The 24,348-nt window shown below is 40.1% G+C and overlaps 3 protein-coding genes across 3 annotated transcripts; 1 reads left to right on the top strand and 2 right to left on the bottom strand.

Moving 5' to 3' along the window:
- Positions 1 to 361: 361 nt before the first annotated feature.
- Positions 362 to 13,934, bottom strand: LOC119797451 (outer dense fiber protein 2-like). Its single transcript, XM_038306520.1, has 17 exons — positions 13,646 to 13,934; positions 12,780 to 12,890; positions 11,309 to 11,433; positions 7,856 to 7,985; positions 7,574 to 7,705; positions 7,096 to 7,167; positions 6,953 to 7,024; positions 6,718 to 6,834; positions 4,761 to 4,955; positions 3,748 to 3,857; positions 3,370 to 3,505; positions 3,182 to 3,292; positions 2,835 to 3,098; positions 2,563 to 2,663; positions 2,068 to 2,230; positions 1,319 to 1,444; positions 362 to 1,244 (listed from the first exon to the last, which is right to left on the bottom strand). The coding sequence occupies exons 1-17, from the start codon at positions 13,751 to 13,753 to the stop codon at positions 1,098 to 1,100; spliced, it is 2,220 nt and encodes a 739-aa protein (XP_038162448.1). The 5' UTR covers positions 13,754 to 13,934; the 3' UTR covers positions 362 to 1,097.
- Positions 13,935 to 14,578: 644 nt separating this feature from the next.
- si:ch211-51h9.7 (uncharacterized protein LOC558400 homolog) lies at positions 14,579 to 15,567 on the top strand. The gene is made up of 2 exons (XM_038306518.1): positions 14,579 to 15,054; positions 15,167 to 15,567. Exons 1-2 carry the CDS (start codon positions 14,637 to 14,639, stop codon positions 15,319 to 15,321), a joined length of 573 nt encoding a protein of 190 aa, XP_038162446.1. The 5' UTR covers positions 14,579 to 14,636; the 3' UTR covers positions 15,322 to 15,567.
- On the bottom strand, positions 15,526 to 19,543 carry LOC119797447 (protein SET). The gene is made up of 8 exons (XM_038306517.1): positions 19,257 to 19,543; positions 18,255 to 18,312; positions 17,264 to 17,406; positions 17,055 to 17,158; positions 16,848 to 16,961; positions 16,513 to 16,683; positions 16,296 to 16,424; positions 15,526 to 16,210 (listed from the first exon to the last, which is right to left on the bottom strand). Exons 1-8 carry the CDS (start codon positions 19,327 to 19,329, stop codon positions 16,187 to 16,189), a joined length of 816 nt encoding a protein of 271 aa, XP_038162445.1. The 5' UTR covers positions 19,330 to 19,543; the 3' UTR covers positions 15,526 to 16,186.
- Between the last annotated feature and the right edge of the window lie 4,805 nt (positions 19,544 to 24,348).

The raw sequence follows: 24,348 nt of genomic DNA, 5'->3' as shown, positions 1-24,348 counted from the left end.
AAAAAAAAATCCTATGCACTTAAATTACTTCTACCGAGTATTATGGCAATATAAAGAGATATAAACAAACCTTTTTGGAAAATTATATAAACAAATGCAATATATTTAATTACATGCAACTATTCATAGCTTCCTTTACTGGTCAGACAGATTATAAATTGTAGTAGAAAAAATATGCCTCACTTTTAGCTGTTTATGTGTTATCATTTTATAAATGATGTATCCCTTTCCTTTTTAAAAAATATTGCTGGTAATATGTGAACTAAAAAAACAATTAAACAAAGAAAATAGAACATAACACATAGATTTGGCCAAAGTCACAAATAAAACCAAAAGAACAAACTCAATAATTTCACCATTGTTCAAAATGTGAAGATCACAGAGTTTATACTTCTAAGAAGGTTCCTAAATATAAAAATGTACATACATCGCACCCAAAGGGGACTGTCACCATGTTAACAATCCAAAGATAAAAATATTTAAATAAAAAAAAGACAGAAAATCTTTAAGAGTGATTTTAATTAATGACAGCCTTGCTATAATCTGTAAATATATACTAATGAAAGTTCATATTTCAAGTTAAACAAACAATGCGATAAAAAAACAGGTTACAAAATTCTTTTTTCTGAAAGGTTTTTACTTCTACAAGAATGCTGAAAAAGTAATAAATGAGGTTCAGACCTTTTTATTTTAAAACAGTGTGAGTGACTCCTTAATTAATGGAACATCTGTGCTTTAGAGTACGGTGTAGGTTTTAGGACATCCTTAGTTCTCCTTAGACAAAAAATAAATACAAATAAAATTTCGGGTGCCTAGAAAAGTTTTCTGGACTCTGGAATAAAATGTTACCACCATCGTCCGCCATTCCTGTCCAATCCGCTTGGACCCGCAGGGAACAATGGGAAATAGAGGGATGTTGGATGTTTTTAGGCAAGAATGTAGCTTTGTTAAACTTAAATTTCTGCACAGTTGGTCTGTACATATTTCACTTATTTGGCAAAAATAACTTTCATTTCCTGAAACAACAAATTTCCTGAGACCTTCGGATGTCCTACAATTTACGCCATAGGAGAGTTCTGGAAATGGATCAATTCTTCTCAGCTGGAGAGCTGAGATTCACCAAAGACGTTTCCATATGAGGTCTTCAGAAACTGAACATAGTTCTGCAAGCTGCGGTTTGTAGAATCCGACTGGTCCAGCCGCTCCTTCATGTTGTGAAGCTGGGTCTGAAAGCGACGCTCCATCTAGAGACAGAAAAACACATTTTAATCCGGCTGAAGGTTGGAGACAGACCAGGACGAGGGGAAGAGACACATACATCCTCCTTGCTTCGCTGCACCTGACTCAGCTCTGATTTGGCTCGGCTCAGCTGGCTCTGCAGCTCCAGCACTTTGGACTGGGACGCCTTCTCTTTGGCCAGAACCCTGTGCATGCTGTTGTCCACCTGCAGGCAGAAGTCAGTAAAATTACCAAACTTATAATCTGTATAAAATAGCATAATGCATAATATTCCCTTTTTTAGTAATCATGGTCTATGCTTTCCCTTCTAACCCCAAAATAAAAAGGATCCCATCTATCGAGCGGCTTTTACTGAAGCAGACTTTCTGTGCTGCAGGACCTAAATAAACAAATAATAAATAAACACAGCCATGTCTATATTTTACAGAATAGACATGATTTTTTTTTTTATTAAGCCCTTTTATTATAGGAAAAATTTTGGTAAGACTTGCCTGAACAATTATTTACCGCTTTCTTTAAATAAATCCAAATATTTTATATGTTTTATTGAAAAAAATTGAACTAAATTCATCCTAAAGGGAAATTAAACACATTGAATAAAATTAGAACCCTTAATTATTTTTTTTATTTTGGCCAGTCAGCAGTTTTTACTTGTTTTATTTCTTCCAATATGGTAAGAAGTTATAGGACCACTGACATAAAAAAGGAAGAGGATGGAACGGTAAACAGATACACCTTTAAGGAAACATCTTTCTACCAAATGGTGGCGTATTTTAACCTAAAGAGGAGGAATCATTAAGAGAGGAAAATAAGTTTTCTGTTTCCAACCTGTCTCTGAGCGTCGTCCAGAGCTTGCTGCAGCTGCCTGGACACCACGCTGCACTCGCGGGTTTTCTCCTCCAGCTGCTGCTGAAGGCTGCGGATGTTTCCTTCCTTCAGGCTCAGAGTTTGAGACGTAGTTCGGTTTTCTGCATTCATATCCTCCAGCTTCCTACAATCAACATGCAAGCTTCAGCTTTTACAACACACAGGGAAATAAATTCTCAGTTCTAGATTAAGAGCAGTTTTTATTCTGCTCTCGCCTCCTTATATCTAAAACACATAGTTTATAACGTATAACTTTACTGTTATATCCTGGAATAAGATGTTAAATGATTTCTTTTTTTATGAACAAACAGATTTAATTCTTTTTTTGTTTTCTTTTCACCACTAAAATCTGTGCAGAGGAATGGGAGACATTCAGAGATGGAGGCACAGAGGCATCAAACCATCTCCTGCTGCTGCAGGACTAATAATGTTTCTTAGGGGGGTGGTGAGGCATACCTCTCTAGGTTGTTAATTTTCTCCTTCAGGACGTTGTTTTCCTCCTGCAACAGCAGATTCCTCTGCTGAAATGTTTGCAGCTGAGCCCCTTGCTGCTCCACCTGCACACAAACACAAAGCCTGAGTGTTAAGAGGCCTCCCTGTTCACACACAGACCTGACAAGGCTAAAAGGATGTTCTGCTGACTCAGTAAGTCTAAAGGTGGAACAAATGGATCCGAATGGAACATTAGAGCCTGGAACCAGGCAGGTTAGAGGATGTTTGTCTCAAACCTTGAGTCTGACGTCAGACAGGGCAGCCTGATGATCCATCTTCCTCCTCTCCTGGACGTCAGCCTCCTCCTGTGTGTCTCGGAGCTGCTGTTCCGTCCTCCTCAGCCTCTCTGGCAAAGCCTCAAGCTCCTGGATCCGGTTCAGCAGCTCCCGTCTCATCTGCTCCTTCTCCTTCTCCAGGCTCTCCTTCAGCTCCCGTGCCTCCTTCTGTGTCACCTCTAGCCTCAGACAGTGCTCCTCTGCCTCCAGACGGGCCTGCTGGACCTGTACAGGAACCAACCAAAGACAAAGACTGTTTTCCCTCCATGTTTGGATGATCTGCAGGGCAGATGTGAGGGCGAAAGTACCTTCTTCTTGTATTTCTCCACCAGGATTTCAGACTTTTTGACCGATGACTTCAGCTGACGAGCCTCAGAATGAAGTCGTCTGAATTTCCCCTCAGACGACGTCAGCTCGCTCTGATCAGGATGAATGAGCAGAATAAAGAACGTCGGTCTATTCATCGAAGGTTTCCTGCTCCTTACGGCCAACCTACCCTGAGCGTTTGGTTTTCCAGCTTCGTGGAGGCGCTCTCAGCGCTCATTTGGTGAAGCTGATTTCTGAGCTCCTCCCTCTCTGCTCGACTCTTCTCCTCTGCCGAGCGAAGCCGGGAGTTCAGCTCAGCGATCCTCCTGATAAAGAAGGGGTGTTATTCAGCCTAATGCCACAAACAGATCAGCCTCCCTTTCTCCTAAACGTAGCTTTGCACAGCGGCATCCATCAGCCTCCGAACGACGCAAACTCTGACTCCCTATATATAAACTCATTCACATACTTATGCGAAACAATCAAATTAATAAGTGATACAGCTGGAACGCAAAAACCAGCCAGTGGGATTCTTCTTCAGGAAAATAAGTGTTTGGTCTTTGCTCACCATTTGAGGTCAGAGATTTCTTCCTCCAGCTGCCGTTTCCCAGCTGCTTCCTTCGAGTGGCGCAGGCACCAGTCGCTGGACGTGGACAGAGCCTGAGACAGCTGCGCCTCCTTTAAGGCAGAACAGAGGTTTATGTTTAGATCCTGTTTCCAGTTTTTTTTCTTCCTAATAACATCCCTGAACTGTTGGCTCCATTAAACGATTAAAGCTTCCAAGTGTACACGGAGGGTACAAACCAGGAATATAACTTTGGTTCCACTTTAAACTCTATAAGGATGTTTCAAACATAGCAATATAAAATCTGTTTTATTGAGGTGAAAAGACATAAACAACGTAAATATGCCTTCATTGGCTCTGAACACTCGGACAGCCTGCGGCGGCCGGTTTATGCTAATGTCCAGCATGTGTGGCGTCTGCAGAGATGTTACCCCTGACTCTAAACCAGACAGGTCCTGCATGGAGGGAAGCTCAGCCCTGATGATCGTCTCTGCAGATCCGATTGTTTGTGGTAGTTTGGTCCTGTCCTGTTTACCGATAGAGATGGACGGACACAGGACAGGAAGCGGTCCTCAGCAGACTTAGTGTCTCTGAGGATGACGAGGGTGGAGTTCTCCAAATGTTCACCATCATCTCTACAGTCCTCAGTGGTTCTGACTCAGACTGTTCATTGGATCAAACTGTAAACATCAGGACTTTCCCTTTAAGTGCAATTATTTTTATCTGCTAATAGGAGAGATGGACGGGATGATTACCTGCTGATAAAACTTTAAAAACACTTTTCACCCATATCTTTTCAACTATTTACAGTAGAAATTCTAGTTAATAACATGGAATTTAAAACATAAACCTGTAAAGGCTGCAGAACAATGTCATAGAGCTGAGAAAATATTAAACATTTTGACTCAATCTTATTCTTTTGCTAAATCAATACTTCTCTCATTTGCTATTAAAATGGGAAAACCGACTCCATAACAAGTCCTTTCATCCCGTGTTTAATTTAAGTCTTTTCTGACCTTCTCCTGAACTTTCTCTGCCAGTTGTCTTGCCGTCTCCTCGGCTTGTTCGGCGCGCTGCGTGGTCAGGGCCAGCTCCTCTCGATCCTCCCTCTTCTGCGCCTCCTCTTCCCCCCTCTGCTCCCTCAGAGCCTGAAGCTCCTCCTGCAGAATCCGGAGCTCCTCCCGCTGCTGCTCCTGACTCTGATGCATCCTCTTCCTCACAAACAGGGTGGATAGGAGAAGCAACAAGCTGACATGTTAGTGCACCGTTCTCCTATCAGAAAGCTGCTAACGTTCTGCTTTGGCGGACACAGCTAACTGTTGCTTAGCATCGATTTGAAAAGAGTTTGAAGAGGTTTAAAACAGTTGCTGATTCTCCCAGGAGTGGACGTCCCAGGATAGAGTGGAAATGCTCAGAAAAATGACAAAAAGGGCCTCAGTTAGCAGGTGGAAGGTTAAATTTTATGAGCGAACAATCAGAAAAAGTCAGACATGCTTTGTTTGGAAAGACTAGAAGGGAAAATTCCAAGAACCTAATCTACTGCATGTCCAGGTCTAAAGCACAGCGGAGGAGGGCTGATGATTTGGGCCTTTCTTTTGCAGCCATTCAACAGATCACGGACCACCATATCTGAGGTTCTGTTTACACGTTTTCTACGTTTTGTGTACACCACAATGGACTCTGTTTTCCCTGAAAAACAGGACGATTTGAAACGTTTCAAAGCAACACGGTCTCTATTGTGGTGCAAACAGGATAAAAAACAGAATCTGCATTTATGGGAAACCCTTTCCACACAGGCAGTATGACTAAGCGGTGGCATCTTTAGAAACTACGGAAGCCGAGAGCGGTCATACTCGACTTTTTTTTTTTTCCTTTGCTTTCTCGAGATAATGACATAACTATCTCGTTATCACGGTTAAACCATTAATTGTTTTCTCAAGATAATAAGATAATTATCTCACTATCAGGAGAAAACAGTTATTGATTTCTTGAGATAACGAGATGATTAACCTGTATGAGTAATGAACGAGGCTGGATCCAGGCTTACGGTAACCATAGTGTGCAATCGGGGTACCGCTTGTGCACAAATAATACGTTTTTCAGTTTCCTATTTCTTTTCATTGATTGTCAGGTTGTGGTGGATAATTGGATTGCATGGGTTACAGTAGAAACAACTCTGCTTTTTTAATGAAAAACTTTAATCTGGACTCATTTTGGGGGTTAATGCATCTTATACCTGTTACAGGCGTAACACCAGATGCTAAGGCGCCGGAGGCATAGGTCTAATTGCTTATGAATCAGAAGTGGAAGCAAATCATCAAACCAACAACGTCATCTTGTTCAATTTCACATTGGCTGCTACGACTTATAAGTCATCTCCCGCTGTTGTGGTATTGAAGGATGTAATCAGTTTTAACATACACCAATCATCTCGTTATGACGAGAAAAAGGCTTTTGTTATCTTAAGATAATGAGAAAATTAACTTGTTTTCTCAAGAAAACCACAGTGGAAAAAGGGACACGGCCGCTCTTGGCTTCCGTAAGAAACAGAGAGTGTTTGTAGGTATATTCATATAAGATTTAAAGCTGATTTAGACCGGATCACCTACATCACCTCCTAGGGCGACAATGGTGTCAGATGTAGGAGTTTGCCCTGAAATCAAAGGGTTGACGGTTCAAGCCCTGGCTCCGGCTTTCAGTGTCATTGTATCCTTGGACAAGACACTTCACCTGCATTATCTACCGATGGTGGTCAGTGGCACCAGTGTATGGCAGCTGCGCTTCTGTCAGTCAGCCCCAGGGCGGCTACGGCTACAATGTAGCTTACTACTATTTCTTTGAAACGATTATTGTTATCCATCAAAATCATGGTCTTAATGATAAGTTGATGGAAAAAAAATTATAATAATAAAAGAAAAAACAGATTTTGACTTAAAAGCTTTAGGTTAAAATTCCTCGGATGTAAACTCTGACCTGGATCTGAGCAGCCAGGTGGGCCTTTTCTGCCTCAGCCTGGTTCAGCTGAGACTCCAGATGTTTGCGGGTCGACTCCAGAATCCTTGACAGCTCCTCTGTTGTCTTCATGCTGTCCTGGATCAACAGAAGCAGAGGCTGCCTGGTGATTTCCACACACCTTTACGCAATTATAGGAAATAAAGTAGAGCTTCTGGAGGCGAAACCAAAACCAGCTAACTTTGACGTTCCAAACCTTTTCAAAGTCCAGGTGCTCAGCCAGCTGTGAAGCCTCCTTCTCCTTGTTGGAGAGTTTAGTGAAAAGTCTCTGGAAAGCAAGAAGTCACACGATCAGACAGGAGAAAGAAAAAATGAGAGGAGGAGACGTTCATCACTCACCATGTTTTCTGCTTCACTGTCAGCCAACTTCTTCTTCAGGGCGTCTTTCTCTGTCGACCACATCAGAGTCCTCTGTAAAAAACAAACAAAAAAAACATCCACACTTTCTTGCAACATTTAATCTTTTATATAAAACCAACATCAGTTCTGAAAAAATACAGTGATTTAAAAAGATCTAACCTAATCTTTATATACTTAGAAACAAAAATAAGTAGAAATAAGTGATGTGAGTCCAGCTTCATAAAGCCCACAGAAAACTTAACAGATTTTAGTTTCTAAGACAGGCTACAGCGAAGGGTTAAATTTGAAGCAAAAACCTTTAGATTGTGAAAGAAAGGGAAGAAAAAGAAACAAACATGCTTGATTTTACTATAGAAACGTAGTTTTAAGATATTCTAAGTGTCCATGGAGCCCCTGACCAGTCAGAATGGAATATTCTGGGCAGACTTCCACTCTGCTGGGTCTCTGCTTCTCATACCTCTGAATCGCTCCAGTCCCTGAGGAGGTCTCGAAGGCTGTGGTTTGTTTTGTCAAACATTTCGATTTTTTCCAGCAGCAGCTCCTGCTGCCGTCCCAGTGAGGCTGCGTGAAGCTTTGACAGACGCCGCTCCTGGAGGATAAAGATGATAAAGAGGCAGACCTGACGCGTTCAAACCGAAACCAATACAGTTTTCCCGACTTTCACGAAGCCACAGCCCTTTTTTGTGAGGTTCTGTGCAGCAGGTTGCAGTCCTTTGGTTAGTTTAGGAGTAAAGCCTACCTTAGTAAGGCCATCAATGGTTTCCTTCAGAGCTGTCAGCTGATTGGCTACAGCTACACCGTCGATTTCTACCTCTACCAGCGCCCTCAGGAGCACGTCTGTCTCTCTTTGTTGATCATGGGACTCTGATCTGTAAATATGATCGATCTAAATGAGTTAAACTGTCAGTCCTTGGAATGGACTGAGGGAAAGAGATGAGGGAGATGGGGGTGAGAGGAGAGAATTACAGATGAGGAGAGGAAGGATAGCATGAAGCATTGGTTCTGAGTTCCTTCTTGGTTGGAGAGGTGATGGACTGGCTAGAGTCCTTATAGAACTGGAGCGAAAGCGGAGAGCAGGTGGGAGAGAGATTAAAGTAATGAATGTGCACCCTGAAGAGAAGAAGAATGAAAGCCAACAGATGAAGGGATGAATTCATAGAGGGAGAAAGGTGAAAAAAGTCTTGGAGGTGGTGGGGAACCTGGGCTCAACTGTCAACAGTAACCATGCAGAGAAGAAGATAGTAACACCCGCTATGATGCACGATTTGGAGACGGTTGCTTTAACTGAGAGTCAGGTAGCAGAGCTGGACATGTGTAGATCTCCACTGAGAGTAACTGGCTGAATTAAAACAGATCAGGCTGAATGTTGTGGAGAAAACGTGAAACAAAGCTAAAGCAGGAGGATGTAGAGGGGATTCAGTGCCTTGCAAAGGTATTTCTATCCACCAGTGAATAAAGTAAAGAAGAAATACATAGTGGCCACAAAGTAGCACGTTTCCAAAAGACTGTTTCATATTTGTACAAGAAAAACAGTGGTTACTCTGATATAGGTCATAAAGTTAGAAATTAGAGGATAGAATTCCTCAATCTTAGAGAACCGTTTAGCTTTTTTCTAATTTCTGAGACTATTTCATTATGACTAAAACATTGTTTGATGAGCAGACTGACAATTCGTGCTTCGACAGACAGTCAAAGCGTCATACACAAGAAGGGTTTTGTGGATACACAGACGCGACAGCATCCAACTTAACTCAGACATTGATGGCAATGGTAAGGTGAAGTAAAAAAAACACAAAAAAAACCCTTTTCAAGTCAAGCGCACGCCACAAGAACAATCAGAAAAGTGCTGCAGTTCTATGCTTTGCCCACATGGCAGCATCATTAGAAAACTCCACAATGCTGCTTTAATATTTCACATTTATGCTATAATCATATAAAATCTTCCTTTTTTAAATTTCAAATGCATTAATCATGATCATCAAAGATAGTACAGGTTTTTCTCGTAAATATGTGAAACCATTCTTGACAGGTGTTTGTTTTTTTCTGAACATTTACTCCTACTTGGCCACATTATTTCTTATCCTCTATGCCAGAGGTCCCGGATTAGTGGACCAGGGTCCGAATCCGGACCCTTCTTCTGGCTAATCCGGACCCAACCTGATTTAAAACATTTATAAATACTGCATGTTGTCCGACGACAGTGTCTAACTTCACTTGTGGGACCAGGCCACATGTGATCCAAATTAGCCAATGAGCTGCTGTCAGTCTGGGTTGCTGCTGCTGCTACTTTAAGACACAGCAGGCAAACCTGCTGCAAGCCGGGCGATGGGAAAGAAGGAGAAGACGATGAGAAAAAGAGAGCAGAGAAAGTGTGGACTGCTGGAAGAACCGCAGTGAAATGGTGAAAGAAAAGTGAAATGGCGTGCTCAAAGATGACCCTGAACATTTAGAGTGTTTGGCTCAACCTGCTGCTGTGAGGCAGGATTCTCCACCAAGAACAGAATCAAAAATAAACATGGATCCAGGCTCAAAATGAGCACCTTGATATGTGCTTTAGAATGGCTTAGTCTCCATTCAAACCCAGGTTTAAAGCCTTGCAGGGCAGCATAAAGCCCACTGCTCTCATTAAGACATAAGAAAAAGAAAAACTGGTCAGTTCAGGTGTTTAAAAAAATATGTGAATCAGGAAATTTTCTATATACCAAACTGAATGATTGTTGTTTTAAATTGGAAAAATTTTCTTTTTTTTAATATATTTTTTATTTAAAATTTCAATGTATGACATGGATGCATAAAAACCTAATTTTATTTCAGTGATGCATTCTGTTTAAAGATACAGATTATAATTAAAAATGTCTCCACACCTTTAATTAGACTTAGAGACTTTAGACAGATTTTATTTTGTCATTTTGTACACACAAAATTTAGTACAGCTCTCTAGACTTTTACATTTTTTAAAGTGCAGCCTTGATAAAGGTAAGCAGCAGTGATAAAAACACTGTGATGGGAAAAAAAAGGGATTTACTGGATGTTGATTTTCTTCATTTGGACACTGCTGATTTTTAATTGGTCACCCCTGTTCTATGCCATTCCTCTCTCGTTATCCAAAGGGTTGCTAATACGCCATAGGACATATTCCCTGTTGCTTTTTCACACTTGAAAGTATTTTACAAGGATTTTTAAGGTAGTGTGACACATAATACTTCACAATTGTGTTTGCACGCAACTACCACCTGTTTAGATGCAGCTTTCTTTACTCTGACACCCCCGAAAACATATCTAAAAACCAGTGGTGTAGTCTACATTATTGTAGTGAGTATACAGTGCTTAGAAATAAGCACGCCCGTAAGTGCAATGTAATTGACCTTTTTTTTTTTTTAAGCATATTTAACATTGCTTAATTTCTCTGTTGCTTACATTTGAATCAATGAACAACAAACTGTACTACAGTTGGCTTTGTATTGAAAAGACGTAGAATCTATAAAACAGTACAACAAAACATGCTTAAGTATCAAGTACTACATGTAAGTACAGAAGTACTATGCAGGTATAAACTGTGTCTATAAAATGTTCCAGACATGTTTGATTTGAGGCTTCTTATGTTTCACTTGTCTTCTTGTTTCTGTTGCAGAGCGGTGGTTTCTTAACCATGTTGTCACATACTTCCTAGGTTTAAGAAGATTAACAGGAGGCCCATTTATACTGATCATCATGAGATGACTTATATTTGACAACAACAGAGAAGATCTTTTATCTGTACAGATATTGTTCATTAAGCTGAACCCTCTTTCACACTCCGCTGTGCTACATGGAATGGTTTGCATGCAAGTGATCAGTGGTTTAAGGTTTTCAGGCTCCCTGCTATATCCTTTCTTTGCCTTGCAGCTATATTTGCTGTGATCAGTGGGAATAAAGTAGTTTTAATATGTTTTTAAGTGGGAAAGTCCACCTTTTCTAGTGGGTATACAGCGTATACCCGCGTATCACATAGACTACACCACTGCTACAAACCAAGTTCAGGAGTTAAATAATTAGCAGACAGAGCCCAATTATGTGTAGTTTAAGCTGTTTGTAAGAGAATATTAAAGAATTCTAGATCCAACACATAAAGACTTTTGATCACAAAAGGACATTTTCAGGGACAAATAAGAACTATCATCTTTTTTTTTTCAGGGAATAAGGAGATACTTACAAGCTGCCATGTTCCCCCAGCAGCATAGTGAGGTTTTTAGAAACTCTGTGCCGGTCTTCATCCTGCTCCTCTTCATCTCGCTGATTCCTGATCCCATCGTCTGACTGAAGCTGCGTTCTGCTTTTCTAAACAAATGACAAAAAAAAGCAAACATCACAGATATTCTGGATTCTATTGTCGACGTAGATCTGAGAACTTTCATATATTCAGTAGGGCCTGATTTCAGTGTTAAAACCTTGTTTTCCATGCGTGTTAAATGAATAACACTGGGGACATTGATCTGTCTTATTAGGTCTTCAACATGCATTTTTCCCTCTAGGGCTGTGATATCAGGAAAAATGACATTTGAATATAAATAAATATGAATATAAATATTATCAATAACTTTTATCATTTTAATAAAATTATTAAGATAAATACATAAATGAAAATGCATGCATTATAAATTATGTTTGGATTGTTTTAGCTTTTGATTTCCCCCCTTTAGCAATCCAAGCCAACTGGGCTGAAGCCGGTTGTCTAAGGAGGCAGAGTGCACTGACTGCCTGCGCAAATGCTGCGCGCAGGTGTCAGCAAAGGCTGATTGAAGCCAAAATAAAAGGGTTTGGCATGGATGGAAGGAGTGGGGAGCTGATCCTGCAGGTGATTGAGACGGACACGCTGCAGTGCGAGGGGCAGGTGGGATCCACGCACCAGGCACAGAATACGGGGAGGTGCCTAGACGGCATAGTCAGGGCAGAGGTCCGCACCTGTAAGTAGCGCCTGTCTCCATCAGAGTATTGTGCAGATCCCATCCGCCCCTCACTGCAGTCCGCCTCCTTAGACAACTGACTTCAGCCAGGCTTGGATTGTTAAAGGGGGAAAAGCAAAAGCAAAAACAACCCAAGCATGCAAAACACAAAAAAAAAAATAAAAAGAAAAGAAAAACACAATCATGTTTTCCCCTGGGAATGTTGTGTTGGCCGTGCGACACAACTGCACCAACACTACATCCCCCACAGCAGTGTGCACAAGTGGCAGTGGTCTGTGGGCCGGTTCTAATAGTAATTAAATATAATCCAGGGGGCCGTGAATAAACAATTTGCAGGCCGGATCCGGGCCTTGACTTTGACATATGTGCTCTAGAGCATCATGAAATGCCTTCAGGGTTTAACCCTAAAGCAATACTATCTACATGGCAAAGGGTTGTTCAGGAGGCTTGAAAGGAAACAGTCTTTTCTTTCCAACCACCACAAACGTAAACAGGTGAAGTTTGCTAAACTCCACTGAGCCTTGGTCAGATGTGACAAAGACTGCGTTTTTACTCAGCAAATACTCCAGTTGGTCCTGGAGTGAAGGGCATCTGTAAGATGTGATAAAGGATGTATGGAAAAATTATCCATCAAAGTCAACGTTCTCTGAGGATCATCTCAGTCCTCAGATTTAAAACCTTCATCCACAGGTTAGTATAACATAAACACTATATAGACACCTGAGGCTTGTAGGAACCCAAATCCTGTCTGCAAGAGTTTCTTCCTGGTGGAATCCAAGGCGTCCGGATCTTTGGTTTGCCTCCATCTCCCCTCAGCTGATCATCTCTCACCTAAAATCCAAAAATAAAAGTTTTTAAGAATTTCTGTTATGCTTTTAATTGAACAATTATTCTTTTAATTTTCTCAATATGTTCCTCCTATTAATTGCAAGAGCCTCATTTTCAGTCTGACAAGAAGTAATAGTAATAGAAGTTTATTGATCTCACTTTGGAGAAATTTACCTCTTCATTTAACCCATCCCTTAGGGAGCAGTGGGCTGCCATTGTGCAGCGCCCAGGGAGCAGTGTGGGGTTAAGGGCCGAGCTCAGAGAGCCTGAGTGGCAGACTGTGGGAGTGGGGCTCCAACTCAGCACCTCAGGATTCCAAGATCTATGCCCGAACCCTTAGGCTGCCACTCCCCTCCTGTAGTATGTGGAGGTACCCAAACATTAGGGTAATTGTAAAGAGGCCTTTAAGATCTTTGCTATTGAGAAAGCATTAAAATGCCAATTTAGATCATCTTGTTGATTACTGAAAAAGGAAAAATAAACTTAACATAGTTTTTCTTTCTTTTTGCACTTATTTCCTGTCAGAAAAATATGTGTGCATAAAAAGTGTTTTTATATCTACTGTAAATCTGGGTATGAATCATTTGAGGCTTAACAATCCTAGTGATGTCTGTCTGCATCTGTTGTGTAATGTAACATTACAGTACTTGAATTCCACTTCAGACAAGATTTTAAAATTAAAACATTTAGAAGGCTTTTCGTAAGAGTTATAAACTCTTTCCAGAGGGTATTACGGTTTCTTTCTAGTAAGCAGTAACCTGTGGAGATCTGCTGGGACTCCTCTTCATATGAACATGGACAGGCGTGCTCTCCGCTACGTGGACGTGAACCGGTGGCGGAGCTGATGGTGAACCTCTCGTTTTCATCCTGTAGTTTAAACCGTGATATTTAGCCCGAGAACAGGTTCAAGAGTCCAATAAAAATGAGGAACTCTGTAAAGGTTTAGGCGTTCCTGGTCATTTTGGCCCCATGACTCCGGAAAAAAATCCCAACTTCTGTCTGAGGAGCCGGACGGGTCTCAACAGTAACGAACGCGCGCTGTGACTCGCTGATCTTCAAGATCTGGTTCTGTGATTGGTGGAGGGGTGTTTCAAGCAAGCGTTGCCAGAGGCAACCGTTGCAAGGAACAGACATTGATGCCGTGTTGTTCAGCCTATGGAGAAATTTAAAACTTAGCCGTTTTCTGAAAAAAGTTATACCCATGGACATAAAATACACAAATTAAAAATCAAACTGAGTCTGTGGACATAGTTACTTTAACACAAAGTATCAACTTTGTTTAAAAAAAGTTATTTTTCGTATTCGAAATTCTTTCTCGTTAAAATCAACCACATTCTTGCTAACCTAAAAGACATCTACATTTAACAATTATTTATACATTTTATAAGTAAAAGAACAAATTTTATGTAATGCAATCTCCTAATGTGATGGCTAAAGCAGGATAACCGACTGCATTTCCTTTATGTAACGCTGCTTCCGTCCGCTTAGCTGGAAGCTAATGCTATCTTGCTTAGCATTAGCTAGCATGGCTTCAAACATGAGAGGCAAGCTAAGGCTAATGTGCTTTACAGGCTAATTTATAATCCGGTGCTTAGACATTTATAAGTCCCAACATCTTAATGTTCTGTTTTTATAGTTGCTCATTTGTAACATTTTATTTTCAATTTGGAGTGATAATACAGTTTATCACAGAACTGCAAACGTTAAAGGCCAACTAGCTTCTTGTTAGCATTTGATCAGACAACAGCGATGAGGTTCAGTCTGCTGCTGCTGCTCGGAGCACAGAGGAACAATTTACTGTTCCCCTTGATCTGCTCCGCGCTTCTGTTTCTGCATCCTTCAGAACCGTGTGATGCCGAGCGGCCCGAGTCCGGCACCAGCCCCGACACTCTGATTCTATGTCGGGCATGTGGACATGAGGTGGCGCGCGGCACGGACATCCACTTCGTCCCCAGCCGCTTGGCGCTTTCTAGCCGCAACGACACTTCTGTAGGCGGTAGGAGGATTCACGTCCAGCTCTTCGAGAACCCCCATGGATATCAGTTCGAGGTTATCACGTTCAGAAGAGCGGACGTCATGAAGCACTGGCCCGCAGACAGACACTTCTCCTGGTACCCAGGGTATTCCTGGACCATGGCTACCTGTCCCAGGTGCAAAACTCATTTAGGTGGGTATATTAACGGAAAATATGGGATTAAATAACCCAGTGACTCCAGTAATTCAAAACAAATTCTATTAGTGAACTTTCTAGTTAACCAAGCACATTTCCTCTTTGACAGGTTGGGCCTTCCAGCCAAGCAGCTGGCCAGATACCATCACTAACAGCAAATTTGAGGAATCAGAAAGTACATTCTTTGCTTTAATCACCAACAGAATTCTGAGGGAAGACTTCGCTTCAAGTCTGCTTATGACTCCAAAGTCCTTTACAAGCTGATGAACTTAAATGTAGTTTTTTTGCCTTTCAAATAGACTTCCCAAAAAAAACAACCGTCCCTTTTTTGAAGACTCCCACACATGCATATACAGTTTAGTTTTATTATTGTAACAAAGCAAGTTTTACACCTTAAATTTGAAACAAGTGTAAACATCAGGGAAACATTTCTGTTAAAGAAACAGCAGAGGGGAACAAAATTTACCATTTTTTTTTTTCAGTTTTATTCTTTATTAAAAATGTCATTTCAAATCTTGTGGATATCTGTAAAACAATACAATGAAAAAAAAAAAGTTCATAGAAATGGTGTCAAAATAACCACTCTCCCCAATAACAATACACTCCTGCCCCTCCCAAGCTAACCCCCAACCCCAAACATTACAAGTCAAAGGAATGAGCTGGTACTCGATAACCACACGGGGGAGAAAATAAAAATACTTTAAAGGGCACAGTGTCCCTATAAGAAAACAAAATATAGAAAGGTCTGCTAGCACTAGGTCACTACCATGGCTTCAGTTGATTTACCACACAACCTTGAACTGGAGGAACTGTGTGACAGGTCTTCATTCTACTCTGGATACTGTGCTGATTCTATTTTTTTTCTTTTATTATTGTTTTAAGATGTCTTGGGGGGGAGATGGTACTCACAATTCAAGGCAAAGTGCCACTGACCTTGAACGAGTCAAAGGAGAACATAACATGGCATCAGCAGGTGAAGAGGCTTCAGAATGGAAGGTGAAGCACATATGGATAAAACGGTAAAAAAAAAACTAAAAGAACAAAATACTCCAAAAAACCTTTTGCTCCCAAATATGAGTGGAAAAATTTATGGGGAATAGAGGGTAAATGGTCTTGCAGGTGATAGTTCTTAGTCGTCTTCTCCCTCATCCTCCTGAAACAAAAAGGCATCACAGGATTAATGTTGAGGACTAAAACCGCCTAATCGGTTGAAGTTTTCCAAAATATTAGCACTTTACCTCTCCTTCTCCTTCATCCTCTTCATCATCCTCTCCATCTTCATCTCCCTCCTCATCTATGTCTTCAAGACCCTCCTCATCCTCTTCGTCCTCCTCGCCTTCACCCTCTTCATCATCCATGTCAGGAACCTACAGATAAAAACCCAGCAGGTGATACTTTAAACCCCAATCTAAAATAGGCCTCAGATGGAGAATCAAACACTTAGCACAAACATACCAAGTAGTACTGCAGGGGATTTGGCCAGATATCATCTTTGATGACCTCTCCGAGCTCATCGGCACCAGCATCAGCGTGATCAGTGAACCAGGTGAAGAAGCTCTCAGGTTCTTCATGTTGCCTCTTCCTGCCAGCTTTGTTCTGCGTCTGACTGGACCGCTTGGTGAGATCCTACAAACAGTAGAAATAAAGCTGTGAGCAATTCACATAGGTGGCTTAGTTTCAAGAGGCTGGGAACCACGAAACAGCCTATGGTGCATCTTCATACTCTGACATCGAAAAAAGCCAACCAGATACAAAACAATCTGAACAGCATCACTGAACACTTAAGATACCTTTCCTGATTTCCATTTGATTTCTGTTGATTTAGAGGACGGGTCTCCGCTTTCATTGAGGTGGAACTCTTTGGAAAGTACTTTGTTTTCAAAGTACGGATTTTCATCAAAATACTGAAAAAAGAATGAAATCAAGTACGGGATTAATTCACATCTTAATCGTCAATAGTGAGAAAAAAAGGGAGAAAAACTAGTAAAGCCACTTACAAAATCTATTCTGTAGCCTGACTTGATGTCTTCAAACTCTGTCACCTCCACTCGGCTCAGGTAGTGAAGCGCTTCTTCATCCTCCTCTCCCAGTAGAGCAGATACTGTCACGATAAACATCAACGAGGCAAATTTGTACTTAAAGCTTCAACTAGAAAAGTTGTGTGAAAGAGAAAAAAAACAGCAGGTTTTATTCTTTAATCGCTTACCCTGTGGATGGTTGACAAATGTGGTGACCCAGAAGTTGGGGATTTTGGCGATCAGCTCTGACCTCTTCTGAAAGAACGGCTGGCGGAGTTTGTTGTATTTCTGTTCTACTTTCAGGATTTCCTCACTGGCCTGCTCATTCAACCTAATGAAAAAAAATATAAAAAATTAAAAATAAATAAATGTACATATCCTGGCACACACCCGCTTAATTAACCAGCGATCAAATCAACATTTTGATCTTAAAAGGTTTTTGTCCAAATGAACCGCAAGATGTGAAACACAAGGGGCTAAAATTACTGAAGTTTTAACATCAGTCTCAAATAAAACCATGTCTTTAGCCCTTATTCAAGCAAATCATTACATAAGATTCATTATTACAAACATTAATTTTTATAGATAAAAAAAAAAAAGAAGAAAGCAGGCAATTGTCTCCGTGTAAAAGTAAGGTAACGAAAACATTTACCCATTAAAAAGAAATAAAATCAAGGATCAGTGGATGAAAGATCAACCCTCAGATAGAAAAAATATATTTAGAGACATTTTTGATATTTTATATATATATATATATATATATATATATATATATATATATATATATATATATATATATATATATATATTTTAAAACTAATTTAAAAGTTTAGAAAAATATACTAATATAGGTAGAATTTCTTAGTTATATACTTCTAACTCCAAAGTCTTTTTGCCCAGAAAACAACCCCAAAATATTTTTGAGTTTAGCCATGTCCTATAACTATGTTCTAAATGTGCAAGTAAACTATGCCACTAAAACTATTCAGATATTTAGTCTAAAGCTAATTTAAAAGAAAAAACCAACTACACATGTTGAATTAAACCAAACATCCACGTTTAAGTTACAGAGAAAAGGCATAGAAAAAGCCTTGATATCAATTGTAATAGACCATTAAAAATGTATATAGATTTATTTATTAAATCTTGCTTTAAACAAAATCAGCATTTTCTTCTTACCTGTCAATTTCATTTTGAACTTCATCGATGTGTTCAATAGCTTCCTGCTGCTCTTTCTCTGTGGGTGAAAAAAAAAATCTTATTTAATAAAGATATAAAATACATTTATTTTATACGAACCTCCATCTTCAAACATGACCCAACTACATCACGTTTTTTAAATAAATAAACTCCAGTCTATTTTTACTGTTAAACCATGATCAGTGGAGGAACGATGAATCCATGGTATATAACATTAATGTTCTGTATTGGTGGCGGGGCTCTGACAGAGAGTAAAGTAAAGAAAGCGGCCAATGGCTGCAGCGCTCTCCCTTCAGGCTCTCGCAGTTTCCTGCCGGCTGCTGCCTACAGGGCCGCGTGGTTTAAATGTGGGACAGCAGACTGCTCACACAGCCGCGGTAACAGCAGCGAGCTAGGATGTATGCCAGGTTACACACCTCCTCACAACCGCTATTATCACGACGGAGCGCTGCTCCCATAAAGCAGAGGCTAAGCTCTCAACCACAGACCGAGAGGTGATTTAAATGCGTTAACAAAACAACGTCTGCTAGCTCTAGACAAGACTACAACAACAACACGAGCGGGCTAGATGCTAATGCCCGAATGAAACGCTCACATATTCTATACACTATACCCCACAACATTAAGGTGAACACATTTTCAAACGGTTATGCACTTATATAGGGGTATAATTAAGACTAAACATCGATTGTTTAAAATGGAGCACTCATTATCCATCAACTTAACTGCCATTTACCCCGGCTAACATGGCCTCTCGGCATCAAACAACGGAGCAGCGGCGGCATGCTAAAACACGTTAGCCCTTGAAAATACGCAGCCGCTCTTACTACGAGCAGCAAATGCACCCCGGCGGCGTACAGCAGTAACAGTGGGTCGTTTTGTCCAAATGCAGACTAAACAGGAAGCATTTTAAGCACAATAAAACATTATTAGAGAAGAAAGTGAAAATGGCGGTGAACAGGAGGCCGCCATTCCCCTTACCGGAGGTCTCGTCCGCTCCGTCATGGTTCGAGTTCAGCTCCTTTTTACTCACTTTCGCCGCCGAGGCAGACATTTTTCTCTTCTTTTCGCTCGACGAGATTAACCGTCAGACGTCTGAGGGGGAAAAAGGGATGGTGAATCTGAATCTCCTTGAACAGGAGAGCGTTAATTCGCTGTAAAGTTCAGCGTGGAGAAGCCAACAACGTGCTGCTGCCTTCCACACAATGTAGCTGCCGAAGAAGAGCGAGGAAGTCACAGGCAGCCTTTCATTACGAACGCGCCGCGCCGACTGGAGCGGAGGTTCAGCTCCGCCTCTCAAAGTAGGTCTCCCTACTCCGCTTCAATTTGCTCATTTACTCCCATCTCCATTCTTAAAATAACACATACGACCACCAGCACCTCAAATTATTACTTTTAATAACTAATTTAAGATGAATAATTCAAAATTTTTTTGAAATTACATTTTCCAAGGCCGGGCCAAATCTTCTGTTGGGCCGACTCGCACTTGCGCACTTATAAAATAAGCTGAATCTTTGTAGAAATGGGGGGGCTTGTTCATGGTGGCCAGCGCTAATTAGCACCAACAGAAAAATGGCTAATTAGGACATTTTCTCTGTATGTTCCGCCCAGTTAGACTTTTTACTTTGTCAGAACATGCTTAAAATAAGACCGCTTCTTATGAAAGCCTAACGGAAAAGCAGATATCAAGGGAAACACTCCATATTTCTCCCTTTTCAAAGCCTAATTGCAAAGTGAAAATCCTGACTACATTGTTCAGTTTTAGTTTGCCTTTTTGTTTATTTAATTTACTATTAATTAGTTACAGTGATCTCCAAAAATACATACATGAAATTGTTCTCCATCCATCCCTCCAATTTAATTCAATTCAGTTTATTTATATAGCGCCAAATCACAACATGTCATCTCAAGGCACTTTACAGTTCACCAGATCGTACAGTCAAATTGATTCAAAGTTTTCTATCTAAGGAAAGCTCTAGGAAATCCCTCACACTAAGCATGCTTGTAGCGACAGTGGAGAGGAAAAACTCCCCTTTAACAGGAAGAAACCTCCAGCAGAACCAGGCTCAATGTGAGCGGCAATCTGCCAGCTGACTGGGGTTCAAGGTGACAGAGGCAGAGATACAAACAGCAACTTTAAAAGGCGGACCCATGCAGGAAACTCACAGCCAGGGAGACGAGCTCCGAGACAGCTCCCATGTCAGAAGATGAAGAGAGCACATCCAGCCAGTCACAGTCAGAAAAACAGGACTACACTGGAAAAACAGGCCGATCTCAAACATCTGTAACATCTCCATACATCCACATTGGTTTTTAATAAATTGGAATATTATTGAAACATTATTTCATTTCAGTAACTTTATCTCTTTGTCCAGTGAAATAAAACCTTATAAAGATTAATTGACACATAGCTTCAAGCTTCTTTTTGTGTAAATTGTGATTTTCTTTGCTAACAGCTGTTTTAATTTAAAAGTACTTTCAAATTTAAACATATAATGACGATTATTTATGATTGGAATATAGAATAGAACAGAATAGAATAGAAAATCATTTTATTGTGGCACAATGTGGGAATTCTGGTGTTTAAAGCAGCAAAAAGAAAGAAAAAAATGGTCACACATATTTGGACTTTAGAAAAGTTTATAAGAATAACATAATAGTGAAGAGCAAATGAAATACTGTACTGTAAAGTGTTTAAACAATATAAAAAATCTGCACCTGTAGAATAAATAACCAATATACAGCTGGTCATTTTTGGATATTGGAAAATAGCAGCAACATCAGAGATGTGCAAAATGACAGCAGCCTGTTATTTAACTGACTAAGGCAGAAACTGCAAAAATCAGCATGAATTTAACAACTTATTTAGGTTGTTGGTGTGGTGGTGGTTATAGAGTCTTCCAGCTGCTGGGAGGAAAGGTCTGTGATAACGCTCCCTGGTGCATTTAGAGTACAGCAGTCTGTCACTGAAGGAGCTCTCCAGTTCTGCAACAGCTTCATGCCTGGGGTGGGAGACATATAAGAGCTATAGTAAAAATAATACTGAAATAATTATCATAAGATGCATTCTCATTTTTTAAATATGATTATATGAAATGCGTGAACTACCTCAAATGACTCTTTTTATGATTAATAAGAGAAACTCTTTTTTTTTTAGTTTCAGTGCATATCATCATCTTATTTTTTTATGACCATCATATGCAAAATACTTATTTAAACACTTGTAACTGGTGGTTTGTTCTTTTGGTTAAGCTATATAATTTGATCATCGCTTAGAAATTAAACGCTGCTTCAGACTCATTTTTCAGCACAGCTGCCTAAACTTTTACTTGTAGGTTTCAGGTATAAATCTAAGCAAATAAATACAACAACAACAACAAAAATAAATAAACACTGAAAATAAAAGTAAAAAAAAGGGTCAAAGAATCAAAACTGTAAAATCCCCAATTTGACGTTATGATGTCGACTCTACAGAATAAAAGAACAGTGGGCAATATGGAAGTTAACTTACAGCTTTAGCTTTTTTTCTCTGTGAATTTACGATGTCTGCTGGATATTTAGTTCGGGAAGGAATATGAGAGTAATGCTGGATCTATTCTACTTAAAAAGTATCAGCTGTATATTGTTTCCAAAAATCAACCAATTCTCACAAACATACATACAGTCCTAACAGTATATTTGTTAATATGTTTCATAGAATATTCTACCGCAGTTAAAATCTATAGGCATCAATAAACAACTCTTGGCAGAATTTGTAGAATTAACTAAGATTACTTTAAGTTTGCTCTCTTAAAAAGTCTAGTAATGAATGTTTTGGGGATTATATTCCTAATGGATTACCCAACTGGTTACCAATGTAAACCGGCACATTAATTAGGATGGTTAGGAGCAACCAGGTTGAGGTGTGCCATGAAATGCTGAATAAACAGTATTTCTCAGGGCCGTTACATTACCAGATTTTATGGCAGAATTTTAGCAAAAGCTTAAACAGCTTACATCCTTCTAAATACTATTCTGTATTACAAAATCGAAATACAAGGGATTCAAATCTATTAAAACCTATCTGAAAGAAAATAACACAAAACATTTACGTGTTTCAAACTGTATTACAATTAGAACTCCACTCCAGAGGACTCCTTTCCTTTTAGGGAAGTATAGATGTATTCAAACCTTCCAAATTACCCTGTATAAATATAAATTAGTCTACAATGCAACCCTTTAGTCTACTGTAATAAAAGCTGTGATTATAAACAAAGCAAAGAGGTTACAGAGAAGAAGACGGTCCACTCAGAGGAACAAATTTAATGTTATTGCAGACAAAGATTAAAAATAAGGCTTTTGATTATGCTAACTGACCACAAACTTGACCATCTATCTGTGCTGCCTGCTTGTAGCTGAATCTCTTTACTTTAAATCTCTTCTCTATTTTTTCAACGGAATCTTTTCACATTATTAACCAACCACTATAATCTTAGTTATTTAAATATTTGCATTCAATCTGAACACTTAAGGCATGTTTTCATGTTGGGAGACATCAGATCAGACTTGTTTCTTTATGACATGCAGCATTGATGGTACACTGGAAGATGAAAGGTTGAGATGTGAGTTGGGAAAAACCTTCAGGTCTGTCTGCAGTTTTTTCTTGGTTGTTAAACTGGCAGAGTTTGTTTCGAGTTTAAAGGGCTGTCCTATCTAGAGAAAAGCTGGTTTTATCTAAACCATTTCACCATGGGTGCTGAGATGATCTGACAAAACACAGAGAAGCAATTGGGGCGCAACTTGCTCAACAACAGCTAATTAAATTTTGTTTGGAGCATATGTACATTTCTGAGCTTAAATGTACAACTTTCACACAAAAAGGAGACATTTTGCGTTTGATTCTAGTTTTTAATCATTAAATCAGTTTTAGTTAACAATAATAACCTTGGTATATACCTACCTAACGTTCAACTTACCTTGGGGCGACAGTGGAGTCGTATGTAGGAGTTTACCCTCTAGTGGAAGGGTTTTATTGTTTAAGACATTAATGTTCTGGCTTTCGGTGTCGTCTCCTTGGGTAAGACACTTCACCCACATTGCCTTCTTTCTTTCTATCTATCTATCTATCTATCTATCTATCTATCTATCTATCTATCTATCTATCTATCTATCTATCTATCTATCTATCTATCTATCTATCTATCTATCTATCTATCTACTTCTGCCTTCCTTCCTTCCTTCCTTCCTTCCTTCCTTCCTTCCTTCCTTCCTTCCTTCCTTCCTTCCTTCCTTCCTTCCTTCCTTCCTTCCTTCCTTCCTTCCTTCCTTCCTTGCATAACAATTGCAGCACACCCCTTTTCCATTTATCATTAGTGCAAACCAACTATAGGAGGCTTTTATTGTTTTATTTATTCACTTGAGGCTGTCTTATTTTAAATGTGTCCCCTTAAGTCAAGTTATGTTAGTGTGTGTTCATAAATCATGAAGAGGAGGACCACAGCAACCACAAGGCTGTTGTGTCCTTGTCAAATGTCACTGTGGGAATTCGCTGTTCTAGCAGCAAATCCAGCTCTCGCTGTCTGGGAAAAAAAAAACCCAGCAGCTGCTTCTGCACTTCCATTGCCTGAATGTTTTGTGTGCAGCAATCAACATAAGATCTCTCACTCTCTTTTTGTGTAAGAACAGATTAAAGCAAAGTCCCAAACACTGCAGGCTTATCTGGGCTCTGTCCCGAAGAGAGCAGCAGCTTTAGCAGCAGCAACTCTGGGGTTTGCCTTTTGGTTGGTGGCAGAACGGGAACACGTGGTCATGCAGCGGCCAATGCCGATCACAGGGCAGGCAATCGGTTCTCAGAACAGAGCCAGTAGCGGCTTTCTGTGCAGAAAGAAATCCCTCTTAAAAAAAGACAAGACACACACACAGACTGAGAGAAAGAGAGAGATAGGGAGAGAGGGAGGGAGGATTTGTTACAGAGCAGAAGATGAGGATGCAGAGGGAAGAGGATGTTGCAGGGGAGGCTGTAGGGAGGTGAAAACAAACATCACGACAAGCCTTGTGGGCCCAGTCCCAAGATGTAGGCGCTGATTGATCCAAG

Source organism: Cyprinodon tularosa, unplaced genomic scaffold (assembly GCF_016077235.1).
Source record: "Cyprinodon tularosa strain WSP-4 unplaced genomic scaffold, ASM1607723v1 ctg583, whole genome shotgun sequence".
Classification (NCBI taxonomy): Eukaryota; Metazoa; Chordata; class Actinopteri; order Cyprinodontiformes; family Cyprinodontidae; genus Cyprinodon; species Cyprinodon tularosa.
Note: the sequence above shows the minus strand (reverse complement) of the source record. Positions and strands in the feature narration are given on the sequence as shown.

What these genes read in the sequence shown, in the direction of transcription:
- LOC119797451 (XM_038306520.1), bottom strand. Translation starts at nt 13,753, where the DNA reads ATGAAAACGAGAGGTTCACCATCAGCTCCGCCACCGGTTCACGTCCAC. An exon ending in AAAATTAACAACCTAGAGAG is followed by an intron (nt 2,231 to 2,562) that starts GTATGCCTCACC and finishes TGTTGATTGTAG; the next exon opens with GAAGCTGGAGGATATGAATG. An exon ending in TGGACGACGCTCAGAGACAG is followed by an intron (nt 1,445 to 2,067) that starts GTTGGAAACAGA and finishes TTCTGCCTGCAG; the next exon opens with GTGGACAACAGCATGCACAG.
- si:ch211-51h9.7 (XM_038306518.1), top strand. Translation starts at nt 14,637, where the DNA reads ATGAGGTTCAGTCTGCTGCTGCTGCTCGGAGCACAGAGGAACAATTTA. An exon ending in CAGGTGCAAAACTCATTTAG is followed by an intron (nt 15,055 to 15,166) that starts GTGGGTATATTA and finishes CCTCTTTGACAG; the next exon opens with GTTGGGCCTTCCAGCCAAGC.
- LOC119797447 (XM_038306517.1), bottom strand. Translation starts at nt 19,329, where the DNA reads ATGTCTGCCTCGGCGGCGAAAGTGAGTAAAAAGGAGCTGAACTCGAAC. An exon ending in ATTTGTCAACCATCCACAGG is followed by an intron (nt 17,159 to 17,263) that starts GTAAGCGATTAA and finishes TTATCGTGACAG; the next exon opens with TATCTGCTCTACTGGGAGAG. An exon ending in CAGGCTACAGAATAGATTTT is followed by an intron (nt 16,962 to 17,054) that starts GTAAGTGGCTTT and finishes TTCTTTTTTCAG; the next exon opens with TATTTTGATGAAAATCCGTA.